Source organism: Rutidosis leptorrhynchoides, chromosome 3, assembly GCF_046630445.1.
Source record: "Rutidosis leptorrhynchoides isolate AG116_Rl617_1_P2 chromosome 3, CSIRO_AGI_Rlap_v1, whole genome shotgun sequence".
Lineage (NCBI taxonomy): Eukaryota > Viridiplantae > Streptophyta > Magnoliopsida > Asterales > Asteraceae > Rutidosis > Rutidosis leptorrhynchoides.
The window spans coordinates 482084372-482107089 of NC_092335.1; the positions used below are offsets into that span (position 1 = coordinate 482084372).

At 33.4% G+C, this 22718-nt stretch overlaps 1 protein-coding gene and 1 non-coding gene across 2 annotated transcripts; one reads left to right on the forward strand and one right to left on the reverse strand.

The window, feature by feature from the left end:
• Positions 1-4664: 4664 nt before the first annotated feature.
• On the reverse strand, positions 4665-11636 carry LOC139901714 (serine/threonine-protein kinase/endoribonuclease IRE1-like). Its single transcript, XM_071884392.1, has 7 exons — positions 11433-11636; positions 11091-11242; positions 10885-10983; positions 10493-10795; positions 9189-9319; positions 8785-8977; positions 4665-5112 (listed from the first exon to the last, which is right to left on the reverse strand). Exons 1-7 carry the CDS (start codon positions 11634-11636, stop codon positions 4665-4667), a joined length of 1530 nt encoding a protein of 509 aa, XP_071740493.1.
• Positions 11637-22253: 10617 nt separating this feature from the next.
• On the forward strand, positions 22254-22360 carry LOC139903541 (small nucleolar RNA R71). Its single transcript, XR_011778355.1, has one exon. It is a non-coding gene; the product is annotated as a small nucleolar RNA R71 (small nucleolar RNA).
• The last annotated feature ends 358 nt before the right edge of the window (positions 22361-22718 follow it).

Sequence of the window (22718 nt, forward strand, 5' to 3'; positions counted from 1 at the left end):
ATCCCGATTGACCAGATACTTGCCCACCTTGTTGTAGCACATTACCAAACATTCTGTTTCTGGCGGCCTGAACATCACTTTCTACCATCTTAGCCATCACAACCGCTTGAGACAACGACGTAGCCGTTCTAACAAAAGTTCGGTACTCTAGCAAAATGATATTAACAAAATGCTATATACGAGACGCTTCGTCTGGCACCCACTGTTATACAAACCTCAGTTTATCCATATACTTCTCTACTACCTCGTCGATCGTCATTTGAGGTGTCATCTTCATTTCAAGAAACTCAGTCTTGATTCGGTTCATATCAAACGGATTACAATACTGTTTACACACCTTTCCATGAAACTGATCCCATGTGATCATACTCACTTGTTCTTTCGGTATACTGGATATCAAAGAATCCCACCAAATCATAGCCCTACCTTTCAACAATCGACTAGCATATGTCACTTTCAGCTCGAGTTCACACTAGCACGCTTCAAATACCCTTTTAATTTCTCGCAACCAATTGAGAGTTACAGTCGGATCAGTACTTCCAGAGAACTCGGAGGGTTTGCAATCACGGAAGTTCTTATAAGTACACCTTTTGGGTGGTTGCATGTAATGTTGATAAAACATTTGCATTTGGTATGGGTTCATCATCATGGGATTTTGGTAAGTAAAAGTGATTTGCAGTGGCATATAGTATTGGCTAGGTATTTGATTTTAAAACTGATTCTGGTGCACATTAGGTATCGTTTGGGATTGCGCGGTTGGGAATCCAGGTGGTGTATCATCATTTCCAGAATGCTTTGCCAATTCAAGCTCATTAATTTTGTCTTCAGCCTCTTTTAGCTTGCTTTCTAATTGAAGGATGTAACTATTCTAATCATTATCAGACTCAACACCCTCTTCTGGTGCTCTGAATGTTCCGGGGTTGGAAGGGTCAGTTGCGTTTCTATCAGCCATACTTGTGCTACAAAAACAGCTCACACAAAAGCTTAGTGGATATCAGTTAGTTCAATCACAACTAATGCACATATATCTTATATTCACTTAGCCCCCACTCCCACAGACATTTTGACTTGTCTCAGGGTTTGGGAACAAAATACGCCACGTATTTACTGCCAAACCTTGCTCTGATACCAACTTGTAACACCGACCATTTTTTTTTAAAACACAGAGGAAGACTTTATTAACAAACACAATATAAGTCACGTCATTACATAATCCGTGTAATTACGTTTAAGTTTACACAACGGTGTTACGTTATTACAAAACATTATTTATACAAAAGTCCACATCAGAGTTGGGTTGTCAAACATGTCTTCTGCAACAGCACCCATCCCGACTAGCAGTACCTAAACCTGCAAGGGGAGAATATGTGGGGGATTAGCGCACCGCTAAGTGAATGGAATCTATCTAACAGATATAGCTTAAGCCACACACAAGCTATATACTAACAACAACACTTGCTAACTACCAACTAGCATACAATAAGACAATACGAGGATCGGCGGCTTGTACGAGCACACGACTATCAGCTGATCGGGCCTGAGTCTACCGATAGTCCCTGCTACTCAATTCACAGTATAGTTATCCAGATGCAGGGGGTGCATCGTTCACACTATACTCCACAATTAGTAGCCTATGGACCCAACCTCCCCTACGCACGGTTGACCTCATACGGACTCTAACCTCTCCTAGGCACGATCTCGAGTCCCCAGTCTCCCTAGGCCCGACTGGTGCCATTCAAACAGTGTACACATAATTCACATACAACATTAGGCATACTATATTATTCTAACATGGCAATTTCTACACTATGCATGGTAAAAGAGTCAATCACAGTAGCATGATATGCTACTTAAACTCTATCCGAAGATAGACCCACTCACCAAATACCAGCAACTAGCTCAGATAATTTATCACTGAGCGGCTTCCTTATCCTTATCACCTGAACATAAGGCAAATCAAGTTAGTTTCTGTCCGTTAACACAAAACAGCACAGTACAGAAAATCAGTCACAAAAAGCGCCGCTAAAAGTCCACCTAACACTTATGCACTTTCAAAATTTATATTCTGAACACCAAAATACAAACGGGCAGCATAACAGCTAGAAAATGGCACTTTGGTAAATATTCTGCCCTGGACACTCAGTCGGTCGACTGACACTGACAGTCGGTCGACTGTCGACACAACCGGTCGACTGACCTTTCCATTCGGTCGATTCATTTGGTATTACATCAATCGGCCGAAGGTAAATCTCAGTCGGTCGGTTCACTAAACAATCGGTCGGTTGAACCCTCAGTCGGTCAACTGTCGACCGACAGTCGGCCGACTGTGTTCATCTTTCTCAGAAACTGAACAAAGGCTACGGACTTCACGATGAAATCCTTAAATCTCGATCTAGAGCTCGTTTTAAACACCAAAATCGACCACAACTTGTTAACTACTTGTTATAGACTCAAAACCCACAACAATTTGACCATAACAACACTTAAATCACTTGTTTTAACACAAATTCAAGCTTTTTACAAAACTCACACAAAACATGAATTTAACAATGAATTGAACACAAAAACATATGTTTCTTACCTTGATAGACTCAGTAAACGATAACAAACACGATTCTAACACCAATTTGAGCTCAAGATCAATGTTTAAGGATTAGGGTTTGGTAGATGGGAGGGATGAAGGTACGGTGTTTTAGTGAATTTTCTAGAAATGGGAAGAAAATACAGTACACTAGTCACTTAATTGGGTTTAATTCCCACACTGTACAACACACGGGTATTTATCAGTTATCTGATATCTTTCATACCTCGTTAGGCGGCCCTAACGGAGTCCAAATTAAATAAACAAACTTGTTCTGTAACCCTTGTCACAAACTGGTCTTAGCCAATTAATAAAATAACACTATTCACATAATTAAAATAAAAGCATATAAAACACATAATAAAACCTTAAGGGCAAAAATAGTCCACTTACAACTAGCTCGGGTTTCAGTCTGTTACACAAAGTAGAAATATGCTACTCAATATAGGAAATACCATCAAATGCTATATTACCTGATCACCACATTCAGTTGATTACCTTATAACAAATTGTAATAAGCAGTTACTTATAAAGAGATGAACTACTAAACATTAAAGAGTAAAATACAAAATAATATATATATATATATATATATATATATATATATATATATATATATATATATATATATATATATATATATAATCATTTATTCCAATTGTGAATGATATTTAATGCTTGTACATGGCATTCAAGCTTACGAGAGTTATAGTTTTTCTACATTATATTACAACCACCCCATAGATCTTTGCTTTTCATAAGAGTCTATCTACATTAGATTTTGCAACCACTAACCAATCATCAAAATTCTTACCGTAAGAACATCATTGAAATATCATAGCATAAATACATAACCTAACACATACCTTGTTAGATCTTCAAACGCAATTCAGCAAAGATTTATCATCTTGTCAAAAAGCGTATTAGTTTCAATGGTTGCCATCGATCATTTCAGTCACAAACCACAAAATTAAACCACATAAGAAAAACATATACTAAATTAATCAAAATTCGTAATTAAAACAGCAAAGCAAAGATGGAAGCTTAGTTAATTAGATCAGGCACCAAGTTTACACAATCTTTGTGGCCTTTATATGTAGGTATAAGAAAGAACATAAAAAAGACATCATGAAGGTTAGTAATTTAGTACCTGAAAGGGATATCGTAAGGTTAGTAAATCAGTACAAAAGCAACTTACTCCGTATTACTTAAAAAATTAATGATCAAAACATATACGACAATAAATCGATTAGTTTCTGCATCAAAACAGATTCAATACACTTACAATCAACAATGATCAATTAAACTAACAATGGAAACATATACGTAGTAAAATTTAAATTAAAACGATACCCGTATAGCAGAAGGATCGGAGCAAAAACAACCAGGTGCAACAAATCAAATCAGGATTGCAATAATCTCAAGTGTTCAAGATTAGGGATAACCTGTTTCGAAGATTAGGGCAAATCACAAATGATCAAGAATCACAGATTATATGATTTATGGGGTCGAATGATCAAGAATTCTTCTGGCGTCAATTGAGGCGATCTAGGAATTGTGGTGTGTGTTTTTTAGGGTTTTGATGAAAGGTAGACGTTGTTGTTTCAAGAAACGAACAGAGATAAATAATTAATATAAGTTTTTTAATTGTAAAATAAATATATTTATGACATCAAGTAATTTTTTCTTTTTATTTTTGACTTTTTTTTTCTTACAAAAGAAATTACTCTTTTATGATGTCTATCATTTTAGCAATATAATAAAAACTATAGAAGATAGATTCTATCTAATTCTAATTTATTGAAAGAGAAAAAATGAACAACTATAATAATGAGATACAACAGAAATGTATATATATATATATATATATATATATATATATATATATATATATATATATATATATATATATATATATATATATATATATATATATATATATATATATATATATATATATATATATAAACAAAACAAATAACACAAATCAACCTCTTGTAGTAGTGTATAATAAAGGCCCAATTGAGATGGGGTGAATCAAATACGTTTAAAACCACACAAAAGTCTTCCAACCTTTCAAAAGCTATACACACCATTTAAAATACACATCTCTGAATACTAACTTTTTGCTATGCTTCTCCATTACCCTATAAACTTTTATCAACAGTTTTGGTAATGTAGTGCAGTAATAATTAGCAATTTCCCCATAAGTCTTCCCAATAACAGCCACGATACTTTGATCACGCTGCTCTGAATGACCACACCCATTTCTAATGGCACGTAACAGCCTACACATGCTAGTTTCGGAGTAACCATTGTAATATTTAAGTGTGCACAAGGGTTCGATATTCAACGTATCACCCCAATTATTACCATAAACATCGTTACCAAGTTTTTCTATTGCACGCAATAAAGCACCTTTTTCATATTCTATAACATCGCTTGACATCTTTAAAAATGATGCACACTTATCTTGATCAAAAACACATGGATGACCGAATACTTCTGCAGTTGTTGGGCTAGTTGATGGGCTGGAGAACAAAAATAAATGTATCCATTATTTAAGTTAATATCATTTTATTTATTGAAATTGAAATGCAAGCTCACACCCTCATGCGAAAAAAATATGAATATATATATATATATATATATATATATATATATATAATATATATATATATATATATATATATATATATATATATATATATATATATATATATATATATATATATATATATATATAGGGCAGGATCAATGGGGAAGTAACTAATCGGGGGGAAGCAAAAAAAAATCGTTTTTTGAAAAAACTTTGTTCACGAACATTATAGATTGGATGAAAATAAGAACATTTAGAAAAGACACTTCGTGATGAATGTTATTATTTTGGCGGGAAAACGATCGATAAAATTCAAGATAATATTGTTCGTGAAGAATGTTAACGTTTTTTTTTAATGTTTTGTGAAGTAAAATTTAGTCCGATTTAGAGTTTAGGGTTTAGGGTTTAGGGTTTAGGGTTTGGTGTTTTAAGTTTATTCCATAAACCCAAAACACCAAACCCTAAACCCTAAACCCTAAACTCTAAACCGTTCGTGTTAAAAACTCAATCTAAATCCTAAATCTAAACCCTAAATCTAAACCCGAAACCCTAAATTTCTAAACCCTAATATCTAAACCATATAAACCTTAATATCTAAACCCTAATATCTAAACCCTAATGTCTAAAACCTCAACATACGCTCGAAAAACACGATAATTGTTATATATTACTTCTTCGAGCGTTTTCCCGCCAAAATAATAACATTCATCACGAAGTGTCTTTTCTAAATGTTCTTATTTTCATCCAATCTATAATGTTCGTGAACAAAGTTTTTTCAAAAAACGAAAAAAAAAATTGCTTCCCCCCGCTCCCCCCCGATTGGTTACTTTTTCTCTTGATCCTACCACTATATATATATATATATATATATATATATATATATATATATATATATATATATATATATATATATATATATATATATATATATATATATATATATATAGCCCCTTGATTGTAGGGAGTTTAAGTTAATTTCATATCCATTACTTAACAATGTGGTTTGAAATTACAATAATTAGAAGAAAAAAAATGACTATGTAATTAGATGTATAACTTGTTCATGGGCCAATATCACTACTATATTTATTTTAGTTCTAAAAAAGATGATTATGAATATAAAAGTTTTTTGAGTTAGATACAACTAAATCGTAGTCCGAATGAAAAAAGATATGACCAAAATGGTGAAGGTTTGTTGAATATGCGAGTTGTCACCGTTTTCATCATATCTTCTTTTATACTGACTCTGATTTAGTTAATTCAAAAGCTTAGATGATGATGTGCATAGCCCATCATGTTTGGTCATTGCACTGGCACTTGGGCTTGACATGTGAAAGGCCCACGAGTCTTTCCAAAATCCCTAATTCCTCCTCTATAAATAAAAGAGTCATCCTCTCATTTTGGGGATCTCACTCTCTCTCCCTCTCATCCTTCTCCTACACAATTCACAAGGGTTTTTGCATTTAAAGGCTTTTTTTCCCTTCGGCTGATCTATCCCGACTAACCGGACGGCCGTCAACCATTAACCACCCTATCGAGATCCTCATCTCGATTCGGGTTATCGCGGTACACCAGACCAGAGTGTTGATGTCGTTGACCCCTAAAACCCCTCTCTCGTTGCTCAAGCGTATCTTTGCCCTAGTTGCGGATTTATGCTTGAACATCAGACACGCGCGTAACTCAACAAGGCTAAAAGTTTCATTTTTGTTGTGCGGGCCTAGGCCCCTCTCTGCCCTCACTGAGCTTCATCCTTGTTACCAACTAATATAGTTTATGTTCGACTCAATGATCGCATTTAATGATTTAAACTACTAATTAAAGTATAGTGGTCATACCTTGACTGTAACACCCAACTCGACATGGAATTCAAATGTTATAAAAATTTATAAATAACTTAAATTACCGAAAATACTTAAATTGCATAAAATTAAATAAGTCCAAAACAACCATAATTTTGTCCATAAAATAATTAAACCTTAAATCTTATTTAATTAAAAATAAAAATCTTTAAAAGATATCTTCAACAATTCCTGTATCAACCCTGATTACCTGCCGTAGAAGAAGAAAAAAAACTACGGCTGAGCCAAATCCCCAGTGAACGGATATAAAATAACGAAAGTAATTTAAGGAGTAAAAAAAACATTTTTATCTTCAAACAAACGAAGTTATGAGATGACAAAATTTATAGTTCATATAAGATCTTAACAATAGTATTTTCCAATCAACTAAAAACCAAATAATATAAAGTCGAAAATTCATAGTGTCATAAGTATCATATCGAGCTCCTACAAAACGCATACGTTTGCATGTCAAATCATAAGGACAACACACAACCACCAGATAATTTGTACATAAGACCTGCAGATCCAAATGTACCCTACAAATATGCACCCTACAATGTGAAATGGTGTGCAGGCACAACACAACCACTCACCCTACCGAATCCAACAAATCCTACAACGAATCAATCGCCACACACAAAGTCACATCCCCGGTGCCCCCAAAAGATGTGATTAATAGCTCGAAATAACACAAATCAAAACCATATCATAACCGACCCAAAAATAGTTTCATAAAGCATAGTTTGATTGACACAAATAATCACGAATAAATCATTAGTCTTGAAACACAAATCAAATTTTAAATCATACAAAACTCAACTTAAAATTTTATAATCGAATAACGCTGAACTAATCATAAGAATTAAAAACGATATTTAAATAGTTTGAGAAGAACAAGAATCCGTACCATAAACTATTGAAATCTTACGTACCGAAAGCACTTATCTATATTCAATCCAATCTATAAACATATACACGTGTAAGTGCCTTTCTACAATATGTACGAATCTAAAGCTAACGAACTAAAGGAGATTGTTAAGTTATTTAATATTCGTTGTGCTCCAAATGAACTAATTAAAAATGTATAACTAATAAATAAAAAACTCACCAATTTGTTCCTGTTCTTCCCTATGGCCGCAGAAAGAAAAAGTAGACACAAACACCCTAGTTAATCTTATCTTATGCTACTATGCTAGGGTTATTATGTACTCCGTATAAATATGTGAAAACCATTCTTACCACGCATGCGAAGATTGCAACAATAACAATGCATGTTCGATTCTCGGGCCTGGCATGCTGTGGGGAAATGGGTGATGGTGTTTCGCCAGGCTCCAGTGGGCTACCAGGGACCGCTGGATGGGTTGACAAAGTCAACACAGGGCTAACATGTCCCTGCCGATACACATGTTTTTGCAACAAAATATGTGAAAATTAAGATTGAGATAAATACTATCTTGAAGCCCATGTTAATCGTTCCAGACTTCCAGCCCATGTGGTATTCTTCTTGTTAATTTATTATTTATTTACTTTTCAATTCAAACAAAAATCGTTACCTTAAGAGTGCATGTACCATCTTATTACTTTTCATTTATTATTTTATATTAAAAAAACGTTATATTACTATTATTTAGTAGTATTATTATGTCACTTCTAAATTTATAAATAAACTTTATCAAACATATTCGGTGACTTGATATCCTATCTTTGTTTTCTATATATAAGTTATTATTATTATTATATAAATATAAATTTCAGGTATTTACATTGACGGTTTACGAAGAAGGACATCATAAATGAGGTCATGAAGTTCGAGATGGTCGTCTCGGAGATCACATCCTGCTGTTTTAATAGCGACATCATCCTTAAGTGTGTCCTTCAACGGAAATTGACCCTCGGTGAGCGTGAAGAAACACAAGTGCCCTAAATCAGCAAAATCATCCGCGATACTACCACAACCTATCAATTGCCAAAGATGGAAACATGAGATTTTGTTTTCCGTTCACCTTTTTAAAATTGCAAGGATAAATATTTTGTTTAGAATATTATATCAGTAAATAAACGAAAGAAAAAATAACAAGTGGTTGACAAATTAGCTTAAACATGAATGCACTAACATGATCATATTGAATTCATACAAATATAGTTGAAATCTGTAAAGATGCCTTACCTGTCATATCGGTGATCTTGGCAGTATAAGAACCTGGAGAGAGACCTTTACATATCTTGACATTAGAAGGATTCAAATCGCCGTGAAAGATTCCAAGTTGATGTAAAGATAAGAGTCCATTAGTTGCATCCCTGCATTTAATAATTGCCATGAAAAAAAAATGATGAAATCACATAATTAATACGATGAGCCCCATCAAGAGGTAAATTTTAAAGCCTTCTACTACTGAAAGGGTCTCTCACTTTTTTCGTATCCCCGGGCGGGCGGTTAAAAGCGTCATACTAACATGTTGAAAGTCACTCGACTTGTTATCAACAAACAAAACCTTTATAAAAGGGTATTGATGTTTTCTAATGACATCCATTAAAAATAAATATATGTATAAATTAGTACATTAAATCGGTCGAAGCAAGTTATTTTTAGAAAATGATTGACTATTTTCAATGTACAAGCAATTTAAGCATGTCAGAATTTCTTAAATTTCTTAGAGACAACCCTTAAGAGTTGTCACTAGAAATGTTCAAGAGTGTCAACAATACCTGGCAAATGGGTCAGGTTGGGTCGGTTCGGGTAACGGGTCAAACCGGTTTTGGGTTGAGATGGGTCATGGGTCATGGGTCAAATGGGTCAAAATGGGTTGGGTAACGGGTCCAAATGGATCATGTGTAGAAACAAGTCATATATTTTTACATTTGATTTTTTTGTGTTTGTTATATTATTTTAGTTATCATTAGTTACTATATATATTTATATATAAGAAAATATTAATTAATATATATAACGAATGATATAACTATGAATGTTTTCATAAATGTTTAGCGGATGAAATTCGTTATGTTTAACCCATTTGACCCATTCACAAGACCCATTAGACCTATCTCTATTTATTAAGCTTTAGGAATTGATACACATTAGACTTGTTACTTTATATTTTGTATAGGAGCCAATAGGTTCGAGGAAAACCGATTGGACTTTTTTTTTTTTAGTTTTGATTTACATTGTCAGGCCTAATTTTTCTCAAGACCCAATTCACCCAATTGACCCAAATTTAAGAGTATGATTGTCAAATATACTTACAACTAGAAAATAAAGTAAAAGAAGAATCAAGTTTCTAATCCATGCTTTCATTGCAGTTTTAGTCTAAACTTAGACGACGCATTTTTATGACATGTTACCTGAGCCGCCCATTTTGCCACAAGGGTCCCATTCAACAGGAAAATCAAAGAAAAATAGCTTAACTACACATTTAGTCATAGACTTTGTTCACAGATAAATAAATAAAGTTGTAGATATCCAAGACTAACCTCAAGAAATCTTTCGTTTTCCCAGCCAACGGATGATCTGGTGACGATATAATATCATCTAAGCTACAAATGTAAGGCTTAATAACAACATTATAGAAGTGGTCGTCTTCCACAATTAACGACAAAAGAACGTTGGGTTGACCAATACACGCTTGCAAAATTTTGACCTCCTTTAAATCAGAATCAGAAGCATTTACTTTCGAAATTTGTCGCGTAAGAGCAGGTCTATCAGAACAAGTCCCATTCCTCAGACTTGTACGGTTACAAGGCGTAAGAAATTCTATATCAGGAAGTATAGGCTTCCTATTTTTTTTTTTTTTTTTTTTTTCTGATCCTTCTCCTTTTTATATCTTGATCGTTCATCATGAATGATTCTATTATTCTGCAAGAACCCCAAAAGATCGCCAGGAATTTGAAAAATGGCGTAATGAAAAGAACTTAACTGTCGTAATCGCTCATCACCTGAAGTCAAAGTCAGAGGAGAACATAAGCTGCAGCCAGGACATTTATATGGTTTTAATTTTCTGAAAATCTCAAGGACCAAGACTTGTTTGTTCTGGTGGAATTATATTCAAGCAGGTAATTAGTCAACAAGAACTTGAGGCTTTGACCAAATACATCTAAATCAGATCCACTTAATTGTAAACCATCTGTTGTCGGTGTACTAGAACTTGAAGAAGCCTCTCCATCTGACTTTAAAATAGCAGTTTTAGGCCCAACAGAAATTTCAGAATCCACACTAGACAGCAGCTAGCAGAGTTTTATCACCATGAACTCCTACTAGTTTCTTCACATCTTCAACCCCCCATTTAAAAGTGGTTTGCGATCGTACTGAAAACAACAAAAGTGAGTGTAAGAGGTTCAATGATGGCAAATTCAAAATTCAAAACATTAATGAAAATAACAAGTAATAAAAGAATTAGTATGCTGATCAACTCACCTTGCTTATGGAGTTTTTTTCAGTAACATAGAAGTGGCCATCTTCAACATCAATGAGGTAATTATAAACGCCATCTTTCTGTTGATTAATTGGCTTAAATGTTGGTTTGCTCGTTGAAAATCGACCAAGACCCCGAATAATGAGATTATAATCTATAAATGGACCTTTCCACATACAAAGTGTACCTTTTGGATCAATAACCATAGACAATGGCTCCAAAACTATTAATGTATACGGGTTGTGTTAACATACGATACACCGGGCCTACAGGCATGTCGAACTGAAAAGCATGCTATTTCATATAACGAAAATTCTCGTACAAAATAATTTATAATTTTCTCGGACCACTTTTTCAGGATCACCTATGTGAATAAGTATAATCCTTGCATAACAAGAATAATGATTGTATACACTAATACACCGGTGAAAAAGATTAGGAAATACATCAGACGAGCATCCCGAAATCATGATTACTTTGATTGAAACCCCTAATTGGTGTGATTCAAACGGATACTGGCACAGGTGATAACGGGTTAAAGAAAAACGTACTTAATATATGGTATCACGAGAGAAGAATTAGTGATCGAGCTCACCGGGAGATGGTTGATGACGGCTGAAGTTGACCGGTGGTGGTGTTGATGGTGGTGGCGGCGAAATCAAGCAGGAGCAACTCACAGTATTTCCACAAGGTAAAAGTACTGTAAAGAATCTTGCAATATCATTCAGAAATCAACAACATTCAACAATCAAACTTAATACATAATACATAATAAGAACAATGGCGAATACAAACAGGATAAACTCTCTTAGAAAACTAATCAACAACAAAACAAAGAGTGTAGCAAAGTGTTAGAATATAAAAGAAAGAAATATTACGACGGAGTATATTATACCAGAAAGAAATATAAAGTCGCGAGAAGAGGAATGAATCAGATGTGAATGAACATTAGAGCTTTGATTTGATGATAGCTACCACCAGTCTACCATCTCATTCTTTCTTTATATAGGAGGTGCAATTTACACCTTTAGACCCTTCAGAATACGAAAGCAGCACAGCAGAACATTCTTCAGAACAGCAACTCTATGGGGCCGTTAGTTTTCGTCACTTGTGTACAAGTCATCTGACGGATGAAAACTAAAGATGGGTTAGAATTGGTCTTCTGGTCAGGGTTACACGAATATTACTTTGGGATAAGACAAAAATTATATTCTAACTTTTGACACAAAGCAAGAACCCGTTTGCTAGTGGTATTCAGTGTTTTTCTTATCTCTTCCTCATGATAATAGTTTCTTCTCTTATATAGGCACCCAAAAGATGAAATTCATTATGAGACTTAATGGCCAATTAATTACTCATAATAATTATTCATAATTATTTGAAGCGGTTACAAGCTAAACTTCAACCTCACCTTCAATAGATACGAGTACATTCCTTACCTTGGGATGATACAAAATTATGTACTCCTATTTTCTAATTATAAGCCTTTCACATTGAATTCAGCTTATGATTTTCATTAGAAGGGAATTGGATATCTTATATGCAGACTTTAAACCCATCCTCATAACAAACTTGTCAACCAAGTCTCTGATGTGTGTTTTCTACACCTACTAAAATTAAACTGTACCTAACAATTAACTCCACACTTATGAGAAACTATCTCAATCGTACGTAACTAGCACATGTGAGTTCAGGTTTGTCCACATTGAGCAGTTGAATTTAAGAATTTAAAACTAATAAGAATTTTAAGTAAATTGAAGAGATATTTTATTTAAAAAAAATAAATAAACAAAGGAACGCAAATAAACAAATACGAATTTAATAAGACAAAGACATCCACTTAGACTTAATTCTCTAGCATCATAATTGCTTTTATGAAGATCGTTATAGTCAAATTTCTAAGTATAACTGTCGTTAACCTAGTTCATTAATTAATTACTATTTATTAAGATAAGCTGGTGTCCTTCACTTAGATACTAATTATATTGAAAGTGTAAGTTAATAACGCTCGTTTCCCCACGCTTCTTAATTCTCCAAGCTTATGTTGTATTCCTTTATAAAGATCTGGAAGAAAAAATTGTACTAGTAGATTTTTAGGTACACTTTAAACCTATTTTTCATATTGAAACCAACCAATACCGACCACCCAATATGGTTTTGATATGCTTGTATAATACCTTTGCTAATAACCCATATATGCAACAATATTTAGCAACAACTTCATTATGGGATCAACTTCTAAGACAACTGGTACCACCAGGGACGGAGGATAGCTAGGGCAGGACGGGTCACCCGCCCCAAAGAAAAAAAAAATTACACTAAAAAATATTTACTAAAAAATAAGTTTTTTTAGTGTTCGCCACAGCTGTCATGAAAAAATTAATACTCCGTAAATTTTTACACCCGCTCCATTTGTAGTCGGGTTCAAGTTCCGCTACTGGATACCACTAAGCCACTAACTCCTTGATATAAAGATGTACTTGTTCAGTAAATGAGATATGCAAAAATAGAGTATCCAGCATTGTTGTAAAAATCCCGATTAATCCCCGATTAATCATTATTAAGAGCAATGTGTTCCGATTTTTCAAAATCCGTTTAATTAATCGGTCAACGTCAATTGATGGGTCAAAATCGAATTTGATAATCAAAATCAGTCAAAGTCAATATTTGTCAACATTTTAACAAGAATTTAAACCAGATTTATAGTTTTTGAATAACATGAACAAATTTAAACAATTATGTTAAAGTTTATGTTTATATTTATGATTTTATTCTATATTTACACATATAATTTTTGAAATTTAATATTTAAATGCATATAGTACAATCCGATTAATTCTCGATTAATCCCCAAATAGCGAATTTTGCAACCTTGGTATCAAGCATTACATATTTCATCAACTATAATCTTCGAATTTCAAGATAAGTAATTTAAAAAATGGAAAATTCCACTAAAAGACAACCTTATTATCTAAATTTCCCTATTTTATGTAATTTATGTTTATTTTGACGTTTAAAGAATTGTTTTATCAAATACAACAACAAAACCCAATATCACATGAGTGGTGTATGGGGGAGGTGAGATGTAGACAATCCTTCCCTATCCGAACATAAAGATGTAGTGATCCGAACTTTTCCATGATTATATATTATATGAGATTAATATTTACATGAATAAATATTTCCAACATGTTAAACAATCAAACTTGTTAAGACCTGATTAATTAAAACGGATTTTGTGTTAACGTTTGACCACCCAGTTTGTCCGATGATTCACGAATGTTATAACTTGTATATGACATGATATTATATATATGAACATATATATATGTTTAACATGATGAAATGATAAGTAAGTATCTCATTATGTATATTAACAATGAACTTTATACAGAAAACAAGACTACTAACTTAAGAAATTCAAAACGATATTTATATGTAACGATTATCGTTGTAATAGTATTTTAACATATATATATATATATATATATATATATATATATATATATATGCATATATATATATATATATATATATATATATATATATATATATATATATATATATATATATATATATGATATTAAGATATATTCATACACCATTTTATCATGTTAATATAACAATTTAACATCTCATCTCATTTAAGTATAATAACAATGGATTAATTACATTTAACAAGATCGTTAACTTAAAGGTTTCGAAACAACACTTACATGTAACGACTAACGATGACTTAACGACTCAGTTAAAGTGTATATACATGTAGTGTATTAAGATGTATTAATATACTTTTGGAAGACTTCAAGACATATATCAAAACACTCATACTTAACAAAAAAACTTACAATTACATTCTCATTCATTTTCATCAACAATTCTACTCGTATGCACCCGTATTCGTGCTCGTATGATACGCAGCTTTTAGATGTATTTACTATTGGTATATACACTTCAATTATCAGCTCTTCGCAGCCCTAATAAGTCACCTAAACATGTGGGAACCATCATTTGACAACTAGCATGAAATATCTCACAAAATTACAAACTAAATGGAACCTTATATGGAGAGCTAAATCACGTTTTTCACCATCACCATTATCACTTTCATTTTTCAACTTCCATGCATCAAACTACTCTATCTCAAGTTCTCTCTTGATGTTCTACGTGTTCTTCATCATCCTCATCAAAATCTACATCAATCTAGTTCAAAAATCCTAACTTAGATTAACTTACAAAACAACTACTCAAGAACACAACAAGAACACTTTCAAGTTTGCAAGTCTACTTTCAAGCTTCCTAATCCATTCCAATCAATCATCTAAGATCAAGAAACCTTTGTTATTTACAGTAGGTTATCTTTCTAATTCAAGGTAATATTCATATTCAAGTTTTGATTCAATTTCTATAACTATAACTATCTTAGTTCGAGTAGTAATCTTACTTGAACTTGTTTTCGTGTCATGATTCTACTTCAAGAACTTCCAAGCCATCAAAGATCCTTTGAAGCTCAAGTTATTTTCTCATCATTTCCAGTAGGTTTACCTACTATACTTGAGGTAGTAATGGTGTTCATAACATCATTCGATTCATATATATAAAACTATCTTATTCGAAGATTATAACTTGTAATCACTAGAATATAGTTTAGTTAATTCTAAACTTGTTCGCAAACAAAGTTAATCCTTCTAACTTAACTTTTAAAATCAACTAAACACATGTTCTATATTTATATAATATTGATGTGTGTAGCGTGAGGGTAGGAAATAGTATTAATTTTTACTACAAAATGCGACGAAATATTACACAAGTTTTATTTATTTATTTATCGAGTGGATATACCTAAACCTTGCTACAACACTTATAGGCAGTGTACCTAATCGTAGAGTAGTGTAGTTTTTAGTAAGTCCGGTTCGTTCCACAGGGAGCTGGTGAAGTTAACGCTATATTATTAAGTTTATTTGTAAAAATATATATATAAATAAGTAGTAGTATTATTATAAAATGGGGGTTTTACCGTTTAATGACCGGTTTGTCGATTTTAAGCGTAAAAATAAATGACAAAAATTAAAGTGCGTAAAATAAATTGCGATAAATAAAATGACAGAAAATAAAATGACAGAAAATAAAAGTGCGATGAAAAATACAATAAAACAATTATGCTTATTTAAACTTCCGTAATCATGATGTTTAACGTTTTGATTTTAATTAATTGTTACTCGGGTTAATTGTCCTTTGTCATGGTTTATTTGATACCTATCTGGTTTTTATCCATAATAGTCCATCGGTCATAAATATAAAGTGCGAGTGTCCTCGTCAAATTACCCTTATACCCGAAGTCAAATATTCCAACTAATTAAGGATTTAAACTGTGACGCAGTTATCACTTCTTTCAACAATTACACCAGTTATCACTGTATGTAATCTACCCCTGTTTTGATTAGATATGAATATTAATTTACCCACTTGATCAGTTTGAATAATCAATTACCCAACCCGAATAATTAATTAAATGATTATAATAGATTCCATATGAACGTCACTAAATAGGACAACCATAATCATTATTAATTATTAGGATAATTAATTTGAAGATAGGTTCGACAGACTCCAATGAGTTGTCACTCAATTAGACAATACCCCCCATCTATTAATAGTCAATAGTCCAATTTCCACAATTGTTGGTCTTTTGCCCAAACCTTAATTATGGTACAAAATCCAATAACCCCGTCTTAATATTTAGTCAAACATCACGATTACTTCGGCTTAAATAAGCATAATAATAACTTAGTTACGAGACATTAATTTAAAAAGGAAGAACATAACTTACAGTGATTATTAATCGCGTAGCGTTACACGGACAGAGTTCCTACTTTAAAACCCGTAAAACATTTCTTACAATAACCCAATTATTATTAATCTTAAATTAAACTTAATATTATAAATATAAATATAAATTACATAAGAAATAAAGAAGATTGGAAAAAGGTGTATCTAAATCATCGATTTAGATGGCCTTTTATAGGCAAATGATAAATTGAAATTTTCACTTATGACCCCTGAACTATGCTCAATTAACAACTTTTTATTATTTAATATTATTCTTATTATGAATTATTTAAATATTATATTATATTCTTGTGCATAGTTGACTTGTACTTTCAGCTTCGTTGCGTCGAGCGTTGAAAGTTGGTTCATGCCTCGGTTCCGGATTTTCGAACGCTCTTTCGTACTATTTTATATCGTGTACTTTGTGTTTTGCGTCTTGTACTCTTGTCATGTTTAGACGTTTCTCATCAATAAATTGAACCACTTTAATTGTATCTTGTACTTTTTAGCTTTTCGGACCTTTGTGTCTTCAATTCGTCGAATCTGCCTTTTGTCTTCGCACTTATTTAATATAAACGAATATTACTTGAAAATAGAACAATTGCAACTAAAATCTTTTCTTTCTTGAGGGATAATGCTATGAAATATATGTTCCTTTTTAGCCTTATCAATATCCCCACACTTGAGCATTGCTTGTCCTCAAGCAATACAGTCTTGAAATAAGATAATACAAATCACACGAATCACTTCTTTATTCTTCACACTTTGTACATCAGTGATTTTGATAGAGCGGTATAAACAATGATAGTAACGATAGAACCATGGTTAAAGGTGGGTGTGTCATCCACAGTTGCCTTGGGTTTAGGTCAACGACACTTGCAATCAAATAGCCGATTTACTTTCGGTTTCCAAAGCAAAGTGCACATTTGAAAGGCGGTTTACAGTCCCACATGACTATAAAAATGTAGATCCTTTAGAAAATTGGATCTTTATGAAAACATTTGATCTTTTGAAAATTCAATCTAGATTTTACCCTAGATAAGTTTTCTGATTTGACCCACCATTCGTTGTTGCAAAATATATTTGTGGATCAATATTTTGGCTAAAAACTTTTAGGTTCGTGTAATCCACTGCTATCCCTGTATCGGAAAGCACACATCCAATTTACTTGTTCCGTATATTACCTTTCGGTAAACTACCGTCCGGTTGTAAAGGAAAGCGATGAACAAGAAACTGTTAAGGCAATGTCCCATGACATGCAGATGATTATGGTCTTTTGACGTGTCGGATGCTAGTACTATCCTTGGTAGGAGCAATAGTAAAGATCATCCTATGATTTTTCGGTCTGGCACAAGGTCCTGTCTCCGACCATGCTATGCAACCACCGTTCTTACGGTTGACACCCGATTTGGTTCAGGTGACCTAATGAATTCCAGGTGAATTCCTAGGATTTTACGTTCAATGGTGATGAACGCATTGAAAATGGGTTTTCAGAAAACAAATCGGTTTGTATTTTTGATCAAAATATTTTCTCGTTCAAGCTCGAGTTTAGATATCATTGAATTCCATGAGTTTGAATTCTCAATCTTTAAGGTCAATATCAAGGATTGAGTAATATCAGGCTTAAATGCTGATTTTTAATCTTTAAGGAGATTATCCTTTCTGGGGATCTGATTCATTAGTCTTATCAAGCTAATTTTCACGGTGCCTCCCCATTGTACGAGATAAATCCTTCTCATGGTTAGGATAAATCTGACCACCTGGCGACCCTGTTTGATGCTGAGGTCCGTGGATTTCCTGCTGATTTTAGAGATGACTTTTCTAGATTTTTCGTCAACCTACAGCTGGTCTGGACGACAACTTCTTGACCTAAATCAAGAAGCGCGTGTCTTTTTCGGAAGACTTTACTTCCTTTTAATGATGGAATTGATTCATCGTGTAGATCCATCTCTTCTTTCAAAAGTATTACAATAAATCGGGTAAAACAGTTAATTTAGTCCAAAACAAAAGCACCTGCAATAAACTTTACACAAACATGTGATAGATAGTTTTTAATTGAATAACTTGGTATATTCTCCCCACACTTAGTTTCTTTCTTTGCCTTTTTATTCTCCTTTATTCCATTTTAAATTAATTCAAGCGTTTTGGGTTGTTTCTCAATTTATGTCCTTTTTGAGGTAACAATAATTTCGGTATTAACACCTAGTTTTCATCGTTCATAAATATATATAAACATGATTTTGATTTCATTTAGTTGAAAATTTTTCAAATTTTCGCAAAATTTGGCAAATAAACCAAGTGTAAACCCGAGAGAATTTATAACCCTTCCCCACACTTAAGATCATGCAATGCCCTCATTTGCATGAAATCAGACTCTAATTATAAATTCACGAGGGTGATTAGTGTAGAAAAGTGATTAAAAATACCGAGTTTGCAAACATGTTGTTGTCATATCACATTTGATATTTTGCGTCTTGTCGTCAAAATTAGTAGCTTTTGCTGAACTTAATGCTAGTCTTTGAAAGTGCGCTGTTTTACCCTGTTTTGTACATAACATAAAATACAAACATATATATACATATTTTTAAAGTTTGATATATTATCCCACGTTTAAAAATTTATAAAATATAATATATATATATATATATATATATATATATATATATATATATATATATATATATATATATTTTTTGCATACTTTAGATCAATAAAATTAAAAAAATAATGATAACAAAATTTATCGCCCCGTCCTTGGGTAAAGCAATTTCGGTTCAACGACCTAGTCTTCAACTTACGACGAATTTTAGAAATCAATTTTTTAAACTTAATGAAATAAAGTAAATTTTGTTTTTAAAATCACACAAAACTTAAATTTAAAAGGCATATTAATTAAAACCTAAAAAATAAAAATTCAGAATGGTGGGAGAAAACTAGTTCTTTAGTGTCTGCTAGCGGAAAAGACCAATCGGATTCCATTCTCGGAACTACACGAGAACAGAACAATTAACTCTAGACAGCATTTTCTTTTTAGAACATTTAAATCTCCCCACACTTAGGTAGCTGTGGTGTCGAAATTGTGATTAACTTCATCGTCAATTTCTCTTGGTCCATAATCAATTTGCATATCCGTGACTTTTTCTTTAAGCCATTGGTCGGATTCCTGTGTAATATCCACAATTTCAACTAGTTTCTCCTTTTCTTTAGGTGATAGATTGGATACTAACCGGTTACATAACTTAAAGTTCCCCTTGGTTCTAGCACCGCGAATCCGTTTAATAAGTTTCTTCATTGAACTATTAATAACGGGGTCATTTAATTTCGTATCAACAACGGGGTTCTTTGTTATCAGGTCATCATTAGGTGTTACTTCATTTTCCCCACACTTAGGCGTTTTATTATTATTAAGCACTACCGTTGGAGTTGGTAAAACAACATGGTTGTTACCAATCGTTTTTGCTGGTTCAATGGTTTTGGTTGGTGGAGATTTAGACTTTCGAATCATAAAGGTGATCGATTTGTTACCACTACTAAGTGTCATTCTTCCAATTCCTACATCAAATAACGCCCCGGTGGACGCAAAGAATGGTCGACCTAAAATTAGAGGAACGTTTGGGTCCTCTTCTATGTCAATGACAATAAATTCGACTAGAAAGGTTAAATTACCTACTTGAACGGGTAGGTTGTCAGCAATTCCAACTGGATGCTTAATGGTTTGATCAAAGAGTCGAACACTCATATCCGTTGGACTTAACTCACCTACACCTAATCTCTTATATAATGAAAGAGGCATAACACTCACACTTGCACCTAAATTTGCTAGTGCATCATACATGACACAATCGCTAAGTAGACAAGGAACAATAAATTCACCCGGATCACCTACCCTAGGTGGAGGTTTTGATGGAACTGTATTCACCGGGTTTACTTCTACTGTTTTTGTTTCTTGCACTTTCTTATTCTTTTTCTTCTTCTTCTTTCCAATGGTATCACCAACTTTATTACCTATTACTTGCTCATACTCCACTCCTTTTCTTGGAAACGGGATGGGTGGTTTGTATGGTGCCACCACTGGCTTTACATACTCGGGTGGTGGTGGTGTAACTTCTTCATTGTTACTCAAATCTAAAACCTTCCCATTTTCTGGAGCTGGTTTTTCAGAATTCGTTGAGACCATATTAACATTCTCATTCCGAGGATTTACTTCAGTATTACTCGGTAGCTTTCCTTGTTCCCTCTTACTCATCATGCTAGCAAGAGTACCAACGTGTTTTTCTAGATTCAAAATGGTAGCTTGTTGAGTTCTTAATGACTGATCAAACCTCTCATTCGTTTGGGTTTGAGATGTAATAAATTGTGTTTGAGATTCCATTAGCTTTACCATCATTTCTTCTAGATTTCGCTTTTTCTCTTCGGTTTGTTGTGATGGTTTATACAAGCTAGGTCTTTGTTGATTGAAAGTGTTGTTTTGAGTCGGTTGGTTATTCGGACCTTGTTGGTTGTACGAGTTGTTGTTGGGTCCATTTGGATTGTAAAGAATGTTTTGATTTCGATTAAAGTTTAGCTTTGGCGGTTGATAATTATTCTGATAATTATTTTCCGGCCTTTGGTTCATATAGGAAACATTCTCTCGTTGTTCCATCGTTGGTTCAATGTGACAATCTTTCAATAAGTGTGGTCCACCGCATTGCTCACAACTGATTCGTATTGCGTGAATATCTTTATTCATCTTTTCCATTCGTCTTTCGAAAGCATCTATTTTTGCGGAAACGGAATCAAAGTCATGGCTAGAATCGGCTCTAGCCGCTTTAGATGATCGAAAGATATCTTTTTCTTGATGCCACTCATGAGAGTGGGAAGCAGTGTTATCAATAATTTTGTAAGCTTCAGTTGCGGTTTTCTTCATAATGGAACCACCAGCTGTTATGTCGATGTCTTTTCTTGTAGCAACGTTGACACCTTGGTAGAATATTTGTACTATTTGATAAGTGTCTAAACCGTGTTGAGGACATCCTCTCAACATCCTTCCGAATCTTGTCCACGCCTCATATAATGTTTCATTTGGCTTTTGTGTGAACGTAACAATTTCTCCTTGAAGTCTCACGGCTTTAGATGCCGGAAAGAATCTTTGAAGAAATTTTTCAACTAAGACATCCCATGTGTCAATCGCCCCTTCAGGTAACGATTCTAACCAATCTTTGGCTTCTCCCTTTAAAGTCCAGGGAAACAACATGAGATATATCTGTTCATCCTCCACTTCTCGGATTTTGAATAGTGTACAGATCCTATTAAAGGTACGAAGATGTTCGTTGGGATCTTCTTTTGGCGTACCACTATATTGGCACTGATTAGTTACCATATGTAGAATTTGTCCTTTGATTTCATAATCTGGAGCATTAACTTCTGGCTTAATAATGGCGTGACCTTGGCCCGTGCGTTTAGCTCTCATTCGATCTTCC